This window comes from Oncorhynchus nerka, linkage group LG25 (assembly GCF_034236695.1).
Source record: "Oncorhynchus nerka isolate Pitt River linkage group LG25, Oner_Uvic_2.0, whole genome shotgun sequence".
Taxonomy (NCBI): Eukaryota; Metazoa; Chordata; class Actinopteri; order Salmoniformes; family Salmonidae; genus Oncorhynchus; species Oncorhynchus nerka.
Window position 1 is genome coordinate 24,135,094 of NC_088420.1, and position 18,932 is coordinate 24,154,025.

At 43.9% G+C, this 18,932-nt stretch overlaps 1 protein-coding gene and 1 pseudogene across 9 annotated transcripts; both read right to left on the reverse strand.

The window, feature by feature from the left end:
- Positions 1 to 200: 200 nt before the first annotated feature.
- LOC115109257 (cold-inducible RNA-binding protein B-like) lies at positions 201 to 5,217 on the reverse strand. Of its 9 annotated transcripts, none has more exons than XR_003860488.2 (8): positions 5,109 to 5,217; positions 3,925 to 4,039; positions 3,662 to 3,768; positions 3,385 to 3,556; positions 2,871 to 2,961; positions 2,571 to 2,605; positions 1,812 to 1,899; positions 201 to 1,249 (listed from the first exon to the last, which is right to left on the reverse strand). XR_003860488.2 is itself a non-coding variant. In XM_065009683.1 (8 exons), the coding sequence occupies exons 3-8, from the start codon at positions 4,022 to 4,024 to the stop codon at positions 1,230 to 1,232; spliced, it is 555 nt and encodes a 184-aa protein (XP_064865755.1). In that variant the 5' UTR covers positions 4,025 to 4,039; positions 4,948 to 5,038; positions 5,109 to 5,177; the 3' UTR covers positions 201 to 1,229. The 9 variants fall into 9 exon arrangements, 8 of the variants coding, with proteins under 8 accessions (XP_064865755.1, XP_029489837.1, XP_029489839.1 ...); XM_065009683.1 differs by lacking the exon at positions 1,812 to 1,899 and adding an exon at positions 4,948 to 5,038 and having other exon boundaries at positions 2,541 to 2,605; positions 5,109 to 5,177; XM_029633977.2 differs by lacking the exon at positions 1,812 to 1,899 and adding an exon at positions 4,948 to 5,060 and having other exon boundaries at positions 2,541 to 2,605; positions 5,109 to 5,171.
- A 3,379-nt stretch (positions 5,218 to 8,596) lies between these two features.
- On the reverse strand, positions 8,597 to 11,296 carry LOC115109256 (cold-inducible RNA-binding protein B-like; annotated as a pseudogene).
- Positions 11,297 to 18,932: the final 7,636 nt, after the last annotated feature.

Sequence of the window (18,932 nt, forward strand, 5' to 3'; positions counted from 1 at the left end):
CAATAGCCAGCATGACTTTTATATTAATATTCATTAGCAGATGTGAGTGTACCTCAGACAATATCATTTCATTTCTACCCAGATACGACTTTCAATATAATCTCATAAATGTATATCAATCAAGTCACCTCTTTTTGAAACGCATACAAATGAGAAAAGAATATGCCTATAATGTGGCCTATATCAAAACCAGCACCAGAGATTTGTAAAGGTTTTTTATTTAGGAAAAATACAACCATGAAGATACAGAATGCTTAAAGAAAAATCAAATACAAAACCAATCTGATGCTATGACGAGAACAGTTGTGAAATCACTCCATTTGTACCCTCATAAAAAGTAGGTTTGTTGAAAAGAGCTCATAAGTAGTAGTTACCTTTAAGAACTGGCCCGCTTCACATGAATTCACCGCTGTGTACTCAACTGTCATGTGACAGTTCCTTATTCAAAATGTGCAGCTAATAAAATAAAAAACGTTCTCCGTAGAAACCAAAATAAATTAGACAAGAACCTGCCATGTAGGTCAGTCAAACAACAGATCAGTGATCCAGAAAACAATTGAGTAGGCCCTCTTCATTTACCAGAACCCACAGCGATCCTAAAAAGCCCAGTGGACTAGAGAACGTCTCCACCATCCCTCCCTCTGTCAGGTAGAACAGTGCAAACATGGTGGTGATGGAAGGTTTCAGACATTTGTGTACATTTCCCTCATTCAGACTCATCACCATTAATGGGTGGCAAAGCAGTCACAATCAAATCAACCAAAATAAGTGCAAGCATTTTCATACTTTGTTACAGAGCAGAGCTTTGAAACTACAACAGCATTACCATTCTCTATCCAAGATACATTCCCTGTCTTTCAGGTTGTGCACAGCCCAAAGTGAGGCAAAGGCCTACAGCACATGAGCCTTGCTCTTTCGATCTCCCCACAAAAACTGTAAATAAAAATGTCGTTCTCTGCGGTTTTCAATAACAAATAAGGAGGATCAGAAAGTAAAAAACAAAAACTTGGAACAGACCGGTGGTGGGTGGCTCGGAGTGCAAGCCAGCCCTCCCCGCACTTATCCAGGACTGCTCTTATCTACATGGTGGGTTTCAGAAGAAGATTTAAAGTGTCGCGGAGCAGCAGGCGCTGGGCTAGGACCAGGCCAGGCCCGCCGTCATCGGGATGGGGCCGCCGGTTCGGGGTGAGGGGCCGTGCCCAGACGACAGGCTTCCGGACGCCACTGTCCTACCAGCCACCCTCGTCACCTGCAGAGAAGTTGGAAAGACACACACAGGTTACCTTGATTCTGTGGATGGTAGGGGGCGTATCTCTCGAAAGGGGCCCTGCTGCTACTGAACGTTAATTCCTTTTGAAGATACTTAGAAGTGGTAGCAAATTATGCTGGAGTGAATTACATTTTCTGTGACAAATACTCTATCTGAAGGCAGGCCAGCTGATTAAGAACCTTTTTGTTTCTATTTAGCAAGCGCAGTCAACCTCCGCTCGATGAAAGCAATTGTACGTCGGCTTATTCCATGGATAGAAAACTTTAAACAACAAAACTACAGAGCAGACAGACAAGGCAATCCTGCTACTACTATATGCAAATTACGTCAACAAGAAAGGTGACTGGCTCCATGTGTGTGTGTGTGTGCAGATCCTTGTACTGCAAGGCAAAGAAGCAAAGGAAAATACACCTCTACAAAAAAGCTGCTACAAGACAGAGAGAAAAAGCTTATGACAAGAAAAGCAGGAAGTAGAGGGCTAATGCTATGGCCCCTGTAGGACAGCTCGCGCCAAGACAGTTGCAGACCGAGGTCAGCCTACCTTGGCTTTCTGCAGTGCTAAACTGGGCCTTCAACATATTTCAACTACAGGAGTCAGCCTCACTGTGCGCCACTGACAACAGCACCGCCTGTTCAGAGAAGAGAAAGCCCAGTGGTTAATGACGAGGTCCCAGGTTCTCCAACAAGGAGGGAAACACAAGTACACTAAGGCCCATCTGCAGACCCTCTTCCACAGATGCTCCCTAAAGGAATGGATGTTGTATATTGAGTCTTTCCTATACCACATACCTTTAACACCAAATGACTCCCATTTTCCAATACTAACCTGGTAGGGCATGTTTGTAAGAAATACCCAGTGTCCACCACTAGGTTCATTTGCAACTCTTTATTCTTGAAGATGAATTATGTACCACATATTGTGAAACACCAAAAGTGTAACTTGGGATGGTGTATTTCTCAATATGGTCAGGAAAGAATGGGAATAGGGAACCCATTTCTCCATTACACATGACTAAAGGCCTCATACATTGAGAAAATGACTAATTTCACTGATCTTTTCATCCATCAGTTGGTCCAAGACCATAGGGGGCAAACCCGGTCCGAGAGGAGCCCATCCAGCTGCTATACAGGGCAAGAACCTGCCTCGGCTCTGGTGTTGATTGGCCGATTCCAAATCTATGGTCAGCTTTCAGGGATGTTGCTGTCCAGGCACCAGATTGGCTGCCTATCCTGACTCCCTACACTTGTGTAAGCTTATAAGAAGCCTCACCATAGCTATCGTAGCTGTCTCTGTACGAACCTCCTGAACGATCTCCATATCCTCCTCCTTGTGCTCTGTGGACAGAAGAAGAAATGTCCATCAGTAAACAAGAATTTGACGAGCAGAAGCAAGTTGAGTAACATCAAATTCAAAATGGTCTTCCTAAAAGTGCTTGCCTACTGTCAAAATGGGCAGATAGCTCCTTAAAATGCATTGTGATTTACCTATAGGATCTATACTCTTCCTTTGTCTTCCCAAATTCTATCAATTGCTAACATATAGTAGCTATGTATATGCAAATGTGACTTTATGTAGCTGAGGTGGTATATCACTATTCACCTGTCTTTGTTGTAGTAGCCTCTTTCTGATCCGTATGAGCCTCCACTTCTGTTGTCGTAACGTCCACCACCATATCCCCGGTCTCCACCACCTGTAATATAACTTGTGGTTAACAGCTGACTCAAAGGAATGCTAAAAGCAGCCATGCACTAATCTTATGGTTAAATGTGAATATCGAACACCACTCTTCAGTTTGGACATGCTATCAGTAGCCCAACAGATGTCTCAATCAAACCTCAACAGCTACTAGACAACAGCAACAGTCACTGCAAAACAAAAAGACATGGGAACATAGGAGTGGTTATTAAGGATGAGGGATCGGGGGGTCAGAGTGCGGGGTGCACGCATACACACTGACTACTTCTGGTTAGTTCTGCAAGCCACAGAATCCCAGGCTAGCGCAGGTGTGAGGACAACTTTGTAGGGTTGGGACTGGGGTGTCAGTCACTCCAAGGCAAACGAGGGAGGGACACTCAAGGTCAGGATGCTGTAGGATAGAAAACAACAAACTTGCCTCGTGAGAAGCCACGCCCACCTCTTCCACCACCACCACCTCTGCCTCCACGGAAGTATCCTCCTCCACCTCCTCTGCCGCTTGAAGAGCCCCCTCGGAATCCGCCTCCGGACCTGCCACCACCGCCAGATTTGCCCGCCTGGTCGACACGGATCTGTCTGCCATCAAGAGACTGACACAGAAAGGGTTGGGGATATAAAGAATACACCATTAATATCGTTGTTGCACAGTCAAGACAGAGTTGTGTTTCAGGGCGGAGTTGAGGTTTAATTGTCACCTTGCCGTTCATGGCCAGCATAGCATCCTTGGCCTCATCTGGGTTCTCGAAGGTGACGAAACCAAAGCCCCTGGACCTCTGAGTTTCTCTGTCTTTAATTACAACAACTAGACAGAGAAATTGTATTTAAAGACTATAGAGACACAAGACAACCTTGCAAGACGTGTATCATTCAAAGCATGTTCAAATAGTGGACCACCAGATACATATTTTTTTAATATATATTTTACATTGCACCCAATATCCAACAGTTAGTCGCTTACCTTCAGATATTTGCCCATATTTGGAGAATACATCTTCTAATGACTGTTCGTTAGTGTCAAAGCTGAGGCCACCCACAAAAAGCTTCCCTTCGTCAGACATCCTTCCTTTTCACCACTGCAGAACGGAAGAAATAACATGTTTATTAAACATGTTATGGGTGCAATGATTTATTTGCAATGAACTGTTAGCAGCAGGGCTGGAATTCGTTGGTGGATGGGATGAGTTCTGAGTGTATATATATATATAAAAGTTTTTTTTTAGGTGGGCCTGGCAGTGCCTACGCCACTGGATAGGTTATTATTGGATGCAAACCTCTGTTCTATTCTTGCAATGGTGCACTTACACACGCAATAACACAATTATTTTTAAGTTGTTTGGCTCGATTCTGATTTGTATTTTTACCCAATGCCAAGTATGTTGTATTACCAACATGAAGGTAACCTAGCAAGTTTGATAAAAACCAGTCAAGTGCCAGCGAGTGAAGAACAAATGCGTGTATGGGGGGGCTTAGCTCATAAAGGCCCAAGACCATCCTTACCTACCCCCCCCCCGGTAGCTAGCACTGCCTTCTCGTCCTCTCTTTCCCAATATAACGCTACCGTAGCTAGCTAGTTCACGGTACCTAGCCAATGAAATTAGCGTTTTCGCAACAAAAAGCGGTCCTCGCTCCACAAGCAGATGAGTGCGTGCGATTCAGTTCCGTTTTTAGTACAAATCAGTAAGCGACATCGTCTTCCCCGCCCCCTCATGTCCCAGGCCTAGCTGTGAAACTCCCTTTGTTGTTCAACAACCACAACGGCGCCATTTATGATAGTGCTAATGGCCCCTGACTCTAGCCAGCGATCACTGCGTCATTGCATCGACTAACGTTTCGGAGCACGCTCACTTGAATAGCAAAATGTGGGTATCGGCATTATGACAAATGTAATTACGTTGGTCTGTTCCGCACACCACAATATAATTGCCCATTAATTCGGACATCGAACACAATTTACTATCATGATGATGTTATCGTTGGCTACCTGCTCGCTAGTTAGCTGCATCTTGAGCCACCTTCAGACTCCTCCTCGGGTGATGTCACACTCATTTAGCCTGCCACAATCTTGGTAGCGCCTGTCACGAATTAAATAAAATACTTTTACGAACACAAACATTTATGGAAATGGTTATTACAATCGCTTACCTCCGATAAAACAGAATATCTTCCGACCGACCTGCAGCAGATGGGAATGAATGAGATGCGAGGCCTCCCGGTATATGTATTGATGCGTCCCTTGCAGTTACGCCCAGCTTATGAATATTAAGCAGAGGTTCTCTCCACAGCTTTTTTTAAAAATCAAAGTAAATTTGTTACGTTGGAGGGTCAACTACAGCCAACTGCCTGTGCATTTGCCTATCTTTGGGTCAATACATCCATGAGTAGTCCTGAATGGAAAGTCTATTTACCATCAGAAATATGTGTACTGTACTACAGACATTACAAGAACATCCCATAAAATGTGCAAGAGACAACCAATCAGATTTTTTTTTTAATCCATTCAATTTCCAAGACGTTCGTTTGAGTACTTCACCAAAAAATACAAAGTGTATACTTGTAATACAGGTACTGCATTGACAGGCCAGAATGACAATCAGTTTGGTAAACATCATGGATATATAAAATCTGGTTCAGATATGCACTCCCATTCCAAGGCAGGTCTTGACTAAACAACAAGTCCAGTTCAGCAGCACATCTCCAGTTCAGTCTTAGATATCTCCTGGTGACGATTTTCCAAGGAGCTGTTTCAGGGCAAACCATCCTGTGGTGAACCTGGAATAAAGTTAGAATTAGTCAGAAGGAATACAGTAAAATGATAGGAGTGCACTGCTATAAATGTAAACTGAAGTTAGTTGCACCATACGCTACTGTTAGTCAGATCAACAGCATGCATCCCCAATTCTTACCAAGTGTGTACTTCTCCCCACACTTAAAAGCATTGGATTGGTATAAGCATATTCTGTAGGGAGTTCTTACAAGGTCGTACACACCGGGATTGAGCAAAAAAAACTGCAACTATTGATGCAACTATTCTGAACACGGTCAAAAGTTGACTTGTATCTTTGATGGACAAACAGACAATGTAGGTCGTATACAATTTCATGTATCTGAGTGGGACCATAGCCTTATTACAAGCCAATTTAAAACATGCACTGGTTGTATACTGTAAATATGAACCCTTCCGTGAGTGACACCTGATCTCATCTGACAAAAGGACAGATAAAAGCAGGGTTTCACAACACTGCCTTCATCAATAAATGTGTCAGATCAGTGAGTCATTTAAGGGGAACACAAACAAGGCCCATGACATCAGCTCGAAGGCATTCAGTACACGTCAGAGAATACCCACCTCCAAGGAAGCACTGGAACGGAACAGTCAGCGTCGAAGTCCACAACCTCGTTTTAAAGCAGGCTTTCACATCCAACGCTTAGTTTAACCTGATCGAGTAACAAGAGTGTAATTAGTTGAGTACAGCTTTTGAGGGCAACAATATGACATGCATTTGTTTATCATTATCAACATGAACTACAGCTGCGCTAAACAGCATCAACTTCTAGCATTAGACAGTGTTAATCCTATCAAGTCGATTGAATGTTAAGATGTTTATACAAAACAAATTACATTGTGATAAACTTGACAAGCAAAAGTAGAAAGGTGATAGCTGTCTAGAATTGAGGTAGACTCAGCAATATGACATAGATGCAGAAAGTGAAAAGCATAGTGGGCCAATTTCCACTATTTCCAACTACAAAACGCTTGAAGCACAAGGCTCAACAACTTCGCTGTTTTGGTGCCCTGGCTAAAACGCTGTGAAGCAAACCTGTGCAGAGTGTGACCAAGTCTATTGCGTCCCAATCAATGTCTGCACTTCTGCTTGTGACAACGTCATTTTGCTGAGTCTACCTTTAAGATGAAGACATCTTTTGCAATCACTGGGAGAACAATACTTGTAGTTTCACAGATCAAAACTGGGAGGATCTTGTTTTACACTAGGGATACTTGAGCCATGACAACTTATGGAATTTTCAAAAGCTCAATGGTCATTTCAGTGTCTAGTAGTCCCAATGGTCTATGGGGACAGGGTGAAAATTCAAAAAAAAAAAACACAAAAAACAGGATACGCTACTGAACGTACTCATGCAACTCAGGGTTCTGAACAGTAACGGCTAGGGCCTGAGGAAGTGACAGCGGCAGTTGGGTAAAGTTGAAGGCAGTTAAGATGGACATCAAAATGAGAACTTGAGGGATGCGAACAGGAGAGCAAAAGTCTTTACCTCACATTACTGGCCTATTTCCACTTATGAACTAGCCAAGAGAGCAGCATTCACCAGAGCGGATTCACGTGTCGGTAGGCACAACACTTCATTCTCCAAGGACTTTGTTGAGTTCCAAAACGATAGTAGAGCTCTTGGGCGCAATGAAGCATTATAAAAGAACCAGTGCCAGCACGACATTTCATTTCTATTCTGCTTGCAACACACCCAGGCCCCCCACAATGACTAGTTTCAGGTTAGATCTTTTAGCATCCTCTGAGTATTAAGTCAGCCACCCTTCCAAAATGAGATCCCACCTTTCAGAATACCCTTTCCAGCAGAGACTATGCTTTCATTTCTCAACATCACTCCCTACCAGACTCGCATTGCATAACATTCAGCTGGCTTAGTTTGAACAGGCTTAAGTTCTTTGAAGGCACAAGAAATCAGAGCATTTTCAACGGATTGTTTAATAGGCTTCATGAAGCCAGGATATACAAAAAAAAAAATTGGGTGTTTGTACACAGAACAGAGCACATATCCTTGTAGTAACATTGAGTGATCGTGAATGTTGAGTCCATCATATTATGCACGTTTGAGAAGAGCAAAGTACCTTAGGCCAACTGCAGAAGGCTGCAAACACCTAGTATACCTTTCAATGAAATTAAGTTATTTTGCCAGTAAGTCATTCACTCTTTGGATACTGAGTATTTACAAATCTTTAGCAATATCAAGGTGGTCTGCTGGAAACCATGCTCTCACTTAGCATTCCTACCTTGTTACACTAAAGGAATGCATTACAGAACTGAAGGAGCACATCACAGCTTGTCAAGCTTCTAGTGTAAATTTCACAGATTTATTTTAAAGTCCAGAATTCACAACGCCAGTTAAAATAAGCTTAAATGGAAACATGTTACTACTGATATTTGAGTCTTCCGATTGAGCAGGAACATGGGCAAGACTGAATTTGTCTTAGAAGCTATCAGGCTGTGTTGAACAGATTACGAGTTAACGGTGGAAACAGGTTTCATTGCAAATAAAGCCATTAATGATCAAATTTGATTCTCCCAGTGTCCACTCTTCCTGCAACACCAGGAGGGCATACTGAACTTAAGGTATTAAGATCCTTAGTGAGCGTCAAGGCTTACAGTAATTAAACGCTACAGGATTTCAATTACTGCCATGACAGATCCTGTAGAACACAACACAAAAAAACTAAAGATACTGCCAAGTTTGTTAAAGAAAACACTAGAACCAGATACCACAAACAGAAGAAAAAAAAGTGTCTTCGAAGAGCGCATCTTTTAAAAAACAGCCAGCGAAGGGACGATCTTGCAATCAGGAAGTTTGTTTTTGTTTTTACTCGTGTGTAGCTGAGGACAAGAAGAAGCCACAAGTGTAAAGGCACTGCAGCAGTCGGACATTTCTCACACAGTAGACTAGAACCTATTCATATTTTGTGCCACAGTTCTCATTGAAACAGTAAAGCATCAGGGCAAGGGGCATTGGACGTGAACTTATGCCTCTTCAAAAGAAAACTGACTCAGTGAAAAAAAATATTGAAATGTCTTTCTGCTTCTGTGTGGGTGGCAGAGCTGGATTTTTGAGCAGGCCTGGGTATTTTAACATGCTAATCCAAGAGGGCACAGGCTTTCGGATACTGAGCAACAAAAGTCTTAAAAGTGCCATTCTGGGAGTCTATGCAATCATGTCCAGTCCGTACTAAACATTTCTAGTCCATACCAACAGTGAGTTCATGGCAACTAGGCTACATCAAACTTACCATAGCTGTCATAGCTGTCTCTGTAGGATCCCCCAGAGCGGCCACCATAACCACTTTCACCACCACTCCTAAAAATGTGCACATATGAACGCTGGTTAACGGAAACCAAGGAAAAGTACATGATTATCCTAGAAAAACAACTTCTGAAGCTAAACGCCTATTAATGTTACTAAAACCAGTTGACTGATCACTTAGGTCAGCACTTTAGAGAAAAATAAAACCATTAAATTAAGTCTTACCTGGCCTCTCTGTAACCTCCGCTGCCACCCCCAGAGGAGTATCCACCACTCCTGTAGCTACCACCGTAACTTCTGTCTCCCCCACCACCGTAACTTCTGTCACCTCCATAGCTTCTGTCACCTCCATAGCTTCTCTCTCCTCCACCATAGCTTCTCTCTCCTCCACCATAGCTTCTGTCACCACCATAGCTTCTGTCTCCTCCACCATAGCCGCCACCTACGGCAAAAATAAGAGCATTTCAGTCAAAGACCGTTCAGTTTGGCGCAAGGTCAACTAAAAAGAGGGGTGTGACAGAGCAAACGTAAGCTAACCACTTCGCAATGCCAGCCCTTAACTCCTCATAAATAACCATGCCCACCTCTTCCTCCTCTGAAGCCGCCAGAACCCCCCCTGAAGCCGCCGCCACCACCACCACGGTCAGATCTTCCTCCCGACTTGCCAGCTTCATCCACACGGATCATCCTGCCATCAACAGACTGAAGGGGGGTGTAAGTAAATACCAGTGGTTTATATTAGTGGAAGATCTGCATGCGTCTGTGGAAAGAATCCCCTCACCTTGCCATTCATTGCAGCCATTGCGTCTTTGGCATCTTCAGGGTTTTCAAAAGTCACAAAGCCAAAACCTCTGGACCTCCGAGTCTCTCTGTCTCTTACAACATCAACTGTGTATGGGGGGGGGATTAAAAAGTTTTTATTTTATTTATCAACCACCCATATGGCCAAAACCTACTTGAGGCAACACAAGCATCATTGCCAAACTGTTAACCAGGTCCTGGAGAGGCAACATACCTTTAGCAATGTTGCCATACTTGGAAAACGCCTCTTCCAGTGAAGTTTCATCTGTGTCAAAACACAATCCTCCAACAAAAAGCTTTCCTTCGTCAGACATCTTTATCTAGAGAGAAAAATAAGCGCCTGGCCTACACACACACACACACACACATTGTTTAGAAGACATTCACTGTTTTGAGAACTGAAGGAAATACAACGGAGAAAAACAATTTCACATACGGATGGCACCAGAAGCGCAAATTGCTATGAAGCCATACATTTTAGGCGATAAGGCAATTTTCTTCCACCAATAGTTTAAATGCGTGCAGCAGCCGTGTTTTAACCCGTGCAATAAAGTTACCTAACGTCATACACTCGCTATAATTTAGCAGGCCAATTTACTAACGTTAGTTAAATTACCTAGTTACCTGGGAAACAGTGGGAAAATGCTCAACCATGGTGACTAACCAAACAGGCAAGTACCCACCATAACCTTGAGCTGATGTTAGCTAGAGAGGCACTAGCCAAAAAAACAGGCAGCACACAAAGGATAGTTAACAAACTAGCTCAACGTTAGCAGGCGAACGATAAACCAGTCCCATTAGCCATTTCAATCCGCACAAGTAAACATGACCTGGCCCCGATTTGGCCTATCTTGCAACGTCAGCTAGCGTATTATCTGGTAATTCGTTTACGTTACCTAAACAGCGGCAGTAAAATAACATGTTGCCACGCCGACGTCCAAAATATATCTAGTTACTTTACTTAGTTAACGGTTAATGTTAGCTAATGAAACGTGCATTATCGGACGGCCATTTTGTAGGTAACTACCAACGACGTTGTTAGCAAGTTACTATACCGAATTTGGCTTTGAAATTACCATCCAGTTGTAACGGCAAATAACGTGAAAAAACAAGTAAACATTGGCACTGGAAATCGAATAACGTTACATACCGAGTAAAGGTACACACGAGGACGGGGGCCTGAGGAATAATCATGGCTAACGCTAGCTCGTTAACGTTATAATCGCTTCAATTCCTTCGTCATGAACACGTTTGCTTGCCAAATTGCAAAGCGAACGTTGATTAGAAAGTAAATGGTCAAAGACAATTATTTTCCATAGTAAATTAAAAGGCATTGTGGTACATTTACCCGGTAATGATTAGAATTGAGTGAGTAAACATTTACCTTTGTGTGGTTTGGCGTCGTCTGAGAAATATGTCAAAATGGCTCCAATATATGAGCATCTGCGTGAGTCATGAATAAATAGCAAAAGGGGCGTGCGCATCATGGAGGTAAAATAAGAACGGTGTGCATGCGGCGAGTAGTTTTTGCGCAGTCCACCTGACGGCGGTAAAACATCATGTAGTGTACAGGGGAGGCCAAATAAAATAAAACAAGTGTGGGTAGGCTAGGTATACTGTATTTTCATGTGTGATATTATCTCATGATATTCCGAATACACTTGGTGAAAGATTTGGACTGACAGTTGCAGAGTTCGTGCAAAGATTATTAACCCAATATAGGACATCTGCATCGTTTTCAATGGCAGCAAATGGCCACTGTACTCCCAAATTCGCTGCTCTGGTCTCTGGATTGGGATGTTTTCTGATAAACCAAAACTACTGTAAATAGGCTTCATTAATAAGTATACAAACCAAAGGTTTGCCATTCAAATTCCTATACACCAGACCGGCCTGATCAGATTTACAGTTTTGCAGCCCCTCTGATGTTGCTGTTCTTGCACTAGACAAGACCAAGGAGCATATTGGTGCCAACCACAGCCAGGCTATAAATACCAGAGCTAACAGGCCAACATGAGTGCTGCTATCCTCTGCCTTACCTCCTACACACATACGCTCTGCGGCTTCCTGTTCGTTACCACAGTTTTCCACCCAGCGCTGACTGCCTCACCGCCTCCTCATATTCTCTCTAAGCAAAAAGCCACCCTTTCCACCCAACTGGATGACAGATGTGCAGGCCACCGCCATCTCTCTCTTTTTCTCCGGTTTACAATGTCCCATTATTCACTCAGGGCCTCAAACCATTACTAATAATTCAAATGATGTGAGAGAAGAGTAAGGAATGCCAAAAACACGTGCACATGTAAACTTGTCTAGTATGTGTGTCTGTGCAACCTCAAATAATGGTAGCCTGTGTAATGCAGATGAGGTCAACATATTATTTAATTCAAGTAAAGCTGCGCTAATATACAATCAGACAGAGGGGGACGCTGTAAGTGCATGTTTTGATGGTCGGATGGCACCTGCCTTCTCATAGTGCTGGCTGGAACAGTGCTTCCACAGAAGTTCATTGACTGCAGCAGATATTGCTGTGCCCTGGCAGTGGGCTCTCTGTTAGATGTTGATTGTTATTCTGTGGATGCAGCATTTCAGAGGCAGTGTGAGCCTAGATGTGTTCAGGCTTGGCTGCCATGGCATGTTGTTTATCTCACATGATTATGCCACAAAACAATCCATCAAATGTATTTATGAAGCCCTTTTTACATCATCAGATGTCACAAAGTGCTATACAGAAACCCAGCCTAAAATCCCAAACAGCAAGCAATACAGATGTAGCAGCACGGTGGTTAGGAATATCAACACAGCTGTCTGCCCTGGTTCTGAGCACCATTGCCAAGCCCAAAACTGACAAGCAGAGCAAAGCAATACATCTGCTAAAATAGGATAGCAATGGACAATGGGTTTTTGTGGCACTATGATATATAATTTTAAAGATTGCTTTGATATGTTGTGCAATCAGAAGCAACAGTACATAACAAAAGTACTTTGCCCCAACCACAAAAATAGCAAGCCTTTCACATTCACTTCCCTTTTAAAGCAGTATAACACTGACCACACCTACCAGAAGAGAAGAATACATCTACCTATGTTGAAAACATTCAGAGAGAAAGCTTAAATAGCAGCTCCTGACGCAATGGCCCTGTGCCTTTAAGAGGTAAAATAAGATCACATTGTTATTCTGGGTTTGTTCACACACTGCTTGTGGAGGTGGATGTATAGTGGTGGTGACGAGGGTGGGGCGATATGTAGGAGTCTCGAAACATGTGTCTCCGGAGGCCAATATGGATTAGGGAGAGAGGGAGGGAGGGAAGGTGAGAGAGAGAGAAATGAAGACAGCAAGAGAAAGAGAGGATAGTCATTTGAGTGGATCCTCTCTGATTTACTGCTCTTCTATGATAGAAATGTATAATTTCCCCAATTTCCTCTAATTCTGTCATTATGTTGAGACCACAGCTGATGCCTCAGATGCTACCCTTCTCAGATTTCAGCACTGCGAGGAGAATTTGCGCTCGTCATTATAAAGCTAACCTCTCTCAACCATTGTTTTTGAGATGTAGGTCTATGCTGAAAAAACCTGAATGCATTTTTTTTCACTCACCTTAGAAAACCCATTCACAGCAGGCTCAATGCAATAAATCAATGTATTAAGTGTTAAGTAACATGCTGCAGTTCTTACACCTAAGTGTTAGACTAGTGATTAACGCTAATTGTAATTATTGAAATGCTCTATGGTGGTGCTAGAGTAAATTGAAGGGCTCACACAGATGAAGGAGGGAGAGGCTGGAGAGGGTTGGCAGTACTCCAGGTAGAGGAGGTGAGTCATGTCCAACTCAGACAGACTATCAGCGAGTGTGTGTGTGTATGTGCAGTCTAAAATCTGTACATGCGTATGTGTGTGTGTGCTTATTCCCATTTGAGTGAGGATGTGTGTGTGTGAGCATGTGCCAGACATAGTGACTGTAGCCTTCTTTATCACCCTGCGCCAAGTGCCCTCCAGTGCCCAGTGGGAGTCATGGTTCATGTGACCTACAGTAGTATCAAACTGCTTAGTGGATGGAAGGAACCTGTAAAAAAACACAGAAAGGTTTTAGGTTATTCTGATTAGGACAGGAGATGAGTTTATGAGTCACTCACCGCACACACACACACTTGTATATCAAATTACACAAGCAAATTTGGGTAGAGTAAGATTTGAATAACTATCAGTGAGCATGTCAGTGACTCTCTGGTCCAATCCCAAATCGACCCATTGACCCTACACTCTATGCACTTGTAAAGATCTGAGGATTTGACAGGTGTAAGAAATTTGGTAATAGTACCAACTTGCCCTTTGATAGGCTTGGTGGAAGTTTTACCATATTTCTTAGACCCATAAATCATCATCAATCTCCACAAGTGCATAGGGTCTGGGGATCTATTTGGGATTGGGCCAGGTATCTTCCTCGGCCTCTATCTATCACCACCCAAAGGCACAGAGCACACACTGAACCATGAAATGTCCCCTCTTATAAACACCAACACTTCTAGAGAAACAAAACCTATTGCTGATACTCTGCTACTCAGTCATTCTGTAAGTGTGAGCACCAAAATGGAAACATCTATTGATTCTATCTAGACAATGACTGAACCCAAGACCAGGAAGCCGCAGAGTGTGTGTGTAGGAGGTAAGGCAGAGGCTAGCAGCACTCACATTGGCCTGGCAGCTCTGGTATTTATAGCATTACTCTCTTTGTGGGGACCAAACAATTTCCCCCAACCCATGGGCTCCCGAGTGGCACAGCAGTCTAAGGCCTGCATGTCAGTGCTAGAGGTGTATGTATCTGTCTGAGGGGGACATGGATCTGTCTGAGGGGGGACAGAAAGGTGACTCGGAGTTGTATGGCCAAATATGTTCCTTGTCACCCACACAAATCCTTGTCACCCCCAGGTGCTGTGTAGACGGTCTGTGAATCATTCTGGGGCCCTGGAGAGTCATGCCAGTGGCTGGGTTTTCTGGCACAATAATATGAAGACTACTACCTTAGGCCCACCTGTCCCCTGCTCCACAATAGTATTAGTGGTGTACCTCGACCACAGTGTAGGAACTCTGACCCTCCTCCACAAAGTCCAGACCTCATTCACTGAGCCCCTCTATCCTGGGCGCATTATATAGGATGCGTCTGCAAAGATGCTGACAACCAAACAGTGAAGAACTTTGATAAGAATACAAACATGCATGTATGACATGCTAAAGTATCCTAAGGTCTAAGATTTCAACCTAAAACCCCTTAATTGAATAATTTACGAAGTTTAAATAAATGTGTGCATGGATAATCAAGATCGTTGTTTTCTTTTAAAACTCCCAAGTCCAAGTCTTCCACAGTCAGCATCATTCATCGATCAGAGGGGAACACAGGTATGTACCCAGCAAACATGCCCACATTGGCACAATGTGGGTCCAATGCAAGCTAAAATATTGGCCCCATGTAGGCCCATTTGATAAGTCATGGCACTTGCAATGCTAGGGTTGTGGGTTCGATTCTAGTATGAAACATTTATGCATTCACTACTGTAAGTCGCTCTGGCTTAGAACGTCTGCTAAATTACCAAAATGTAGAATGTAGGCTGCCCACATCAGGGCAATGCGACTTTGCTAATCGACTCCATATTGGCCCCAAGGCATTGGTCCAGAGTGGGCAGCTCATTTCTGATGAAGGCAGCTCACACGTGGCCTGAAATAAGCCCACCCTTTGGATGGTTTGCCTTTATTGGGCCTCAATGAGCTCATGGTATTGGCCCTATGTCAACTAATCAGTTTATTATTTATTAGGAATTTATTACAATTTAACTCAATGCATACATTTGATAATTTTCATTGTTGTGTGTTATTACCTGCTGTATGCGGTCATGTTATCTGGTTGTATGATGTGAAAATGGTGTTTGTATGGCTCTGCATAGTGGTCAAAAAATGTCCCGCTATTCTGGAGCTAGAGTACTATACTCAAATCAATGTCTATTGGTCTGTACACCGATTTACAGATGTTATTGCAGGTACAGCCAAATGCTTTTGTTTGTATCTTCAACAGTGCAGTAATACAGAACAATACACACATAATCAAAAATGTAATAAGAAAGAAATGAAATGTTGTAACGAATCCAATTAACAACCCAAATAACTAACAGTTAACCAAATACAAACTATACTACACCGGTGTCACGATCGTCGTATTGAGGAGACCAAAGCGCAGCGTGGTGTGAATACATACAGTGCCTTGCGAAAGTATTCGGCCCCCTTGAACTTTGCGACCTTTTGCCACATTTCAGGCTTCAAACATAAAGATATAAAACTGTATTTTTTTGTGAAGAATCAACAACAAGTGGGACACAATCATGAAGTGGAACGACATTTATTGGATATTTCAAACTTTTTTAACAAATCAAAAACTGAAAAATTGGGCGTGCAAAATTATTCAGCCCCCTTATTAAGTTAATACTTTGTAGCGCCACCTTTTGCTGCGATTACAGCTGTAAGTCGCTTGGGGTATGTCTCTATCAGTTTTGCACATCGAGAGACTGAAATTTTTTCCCATTCCTCCTTGCAAAACAGCTCGAGCTCAGTGAGGTTGGATGGAGAGCATTTGTGAACAGCAATTTTCAGTTCTTTCCACAGATTCTCGATTGGATTCAGGTCTGGACTTTGACTTGGCCATTCTAACACCTGGATATGTTTATTTTTGAACCATTCCATTGTAGATGTTGCTTTATGTTTTGGATCATTGTCTTGTTGGAAGACAAATCTCCATCCCAGTCTCAGGTCTTTTGCAGACTCCATCAGGTTTTCTTCCAGAATGGTCCTGTATTTGGCTCCATCCATCTTCCCACCAATTTTAACCATCTTCCCTGTCCCTGCTGAAGAAAAGCAGGCCCAAACCATGATGCTGCCACCACCATGTTTGACAGTGGGGATGGTGTGTTCAGGGTGATGCGCTGTGTTGCTTTTACGCCAAACATAACGTTTTGCATTGTTGCCAAAAAGTTCAATTTTGGTTTCATCTGACCAGAGCACCTTCTTCCACATGTTTGGTGTGTCTCCCAGGTGGCTTGTGGCAAACTTTAAACAACACTTTTTATGGATATCTTTAAGAAATGGCTTTCTTCTTGCCACTCTTCCATGAAGGCCAGATTTGTGCAATATACGACTGATTGTTGTCCTATGGACAGAGTCTCCCACCTCAGCTGTAGATCTCTGCAGTTCATCCAGAGTGATCATGGGCCTCTTGGCTGCATCTCTGATCAGTCTTCTCCTTGTATGAGCTGAAAGTTTAGAGGGACGGCCAGGTCTTGGTAGATTTGCAGTGGTCTGATACTCCTTCCATTTCAATATTATCGCTTGCACAGTGCTCCTTGGGATGTTTAAAGCTTGGGAAATCTTTTTGTATCCAAATCCGGCTTTAAACTTCTTCACAACAGTATCTCGGACCTGCCTGGTGTGTTCCTTAACATTTAACATTTAACATTTAAGTCATTTAGCAGACGCTCTTATCCAGAGCGACTTACAAATTGGTGCATTCACCTTATGACATCCAGTGGAGCAGCCACTTTACAATAGTGCATCTAAATCTTTTAAGGGGGGGGGTGAGAAGGATTACTTTATCCTATCCTAGGTATTCCTTAAAGAGGTGGGGTTTCAGGTGTCTCCGGAAGGTGGTGATTGACTCCGCTGTCCTGGCGTCGTGAGGGAGTTTGTTCCACCATTGGGGGGCCAGAGCAGCGAACAGTTTTGACTGGGCTGAGCGGGAACTGTACTTCCTCAGTGGTAGGGAGGCGAGCAGGCCAGAGGTGGATGAACGCAGTGCCCTTGTTTGGGTGTAGGGCCTGATCAGAGCCTGGAGGTACTGAGGTGCCGTTCCCCTCACAGCTCCGTAGGCAAGCACCATGGTCTTGTAGCGGATGCGAGCTTCAACTGGAAGCCAGTGGAGAGAGCGGAGGAGCGGGGTGACGTGAGAGAACATGGGAAGGTTGAACACCAGACGGGCTGCGGCGTTCTGGATGAGTTGTAGGGGTTTAATGGCACAGGCAGGGAGCCCAGCCAACAGCGAGTTGCAGTAATCCAGACGGGAGATGACAAGTGCCTGGATTAGGACCTGCGCCGCTTCCTGTGTGAGGCAGGGTCGTACTCTGCGGATGTTGTAGAGCATGAACCTACAGGAACGGGCCACCGCCTTGATGTTAGTTGAGAACGACAGGGTGTTGTCCAGGATCACGCCAAGGTTCTTAGCGCTCTGGGAGGAGGACACAGTGGAGTTGTCAACCGTGATGGCGAGATCATGGAACGGGCAGTCCTTCCCCGGGAGGAAGAGCAGCTCCGTCTTGCTGAGGTTCAGCTTGAGGTGGTGATCCGTCATCCACACTGATATGTCTGCCAGACATGCAGAGATGCGATTCGCCACCTGGTCATCAGAAGGGGGAAAGGAGAAGATTAATTGTGTGTCGTCTGCATAGCAATGATAGGAGAGACCATGTGAGGTTATGACAGAGCCAAGTGACTTGGTGTATAGCGAGAATAGGAGAGGGCCTAGAACAGAGCCCTGGGGGACACCAGTGGTGAGAGCACGTGGTGAGGAGACGGATTCTCGCCACGCCACCTGGTAGGAGCGACCTGTCAGGTAGGACGCAATCCAAGCGTGGGCCGCGCCGGAGATGCCCAACTCGGAGAGGGTGGAGAGGAGGATCTGATGGTTCACAGTATCGAAGGCAGCCGATAGGTCTAGAAGGATGAGAGCAGAGGAGAGAGAGTTAGCTTTAGCAGTGCGGAGCGCCTCCGTGATACAGAGAAGAGCAGTCTCAGTTGAATGACTAGTCTTGAAACCTGACTGATTTGGATCAAGAAGGTCATTCTGAGAGAGATAGCGGGAGAGCTGGCCAAGGACGGCACGTTGAAGAGTTTTGGAGAGAAAAGAAAGAAGGGATACTGGTCTGTAGTTGTTGACATCGGAGGGATCGAGTGTAGGTTTTCCTTGTTCTTCATGATGCTCTCTGCGCTTTTAACGGACCTCTGAGACTATCACAGTGCAGGTGCATTTATACGGAGACTTGATTACACACAGGTGGATTGTATTTATCATCATTAGTCATTTA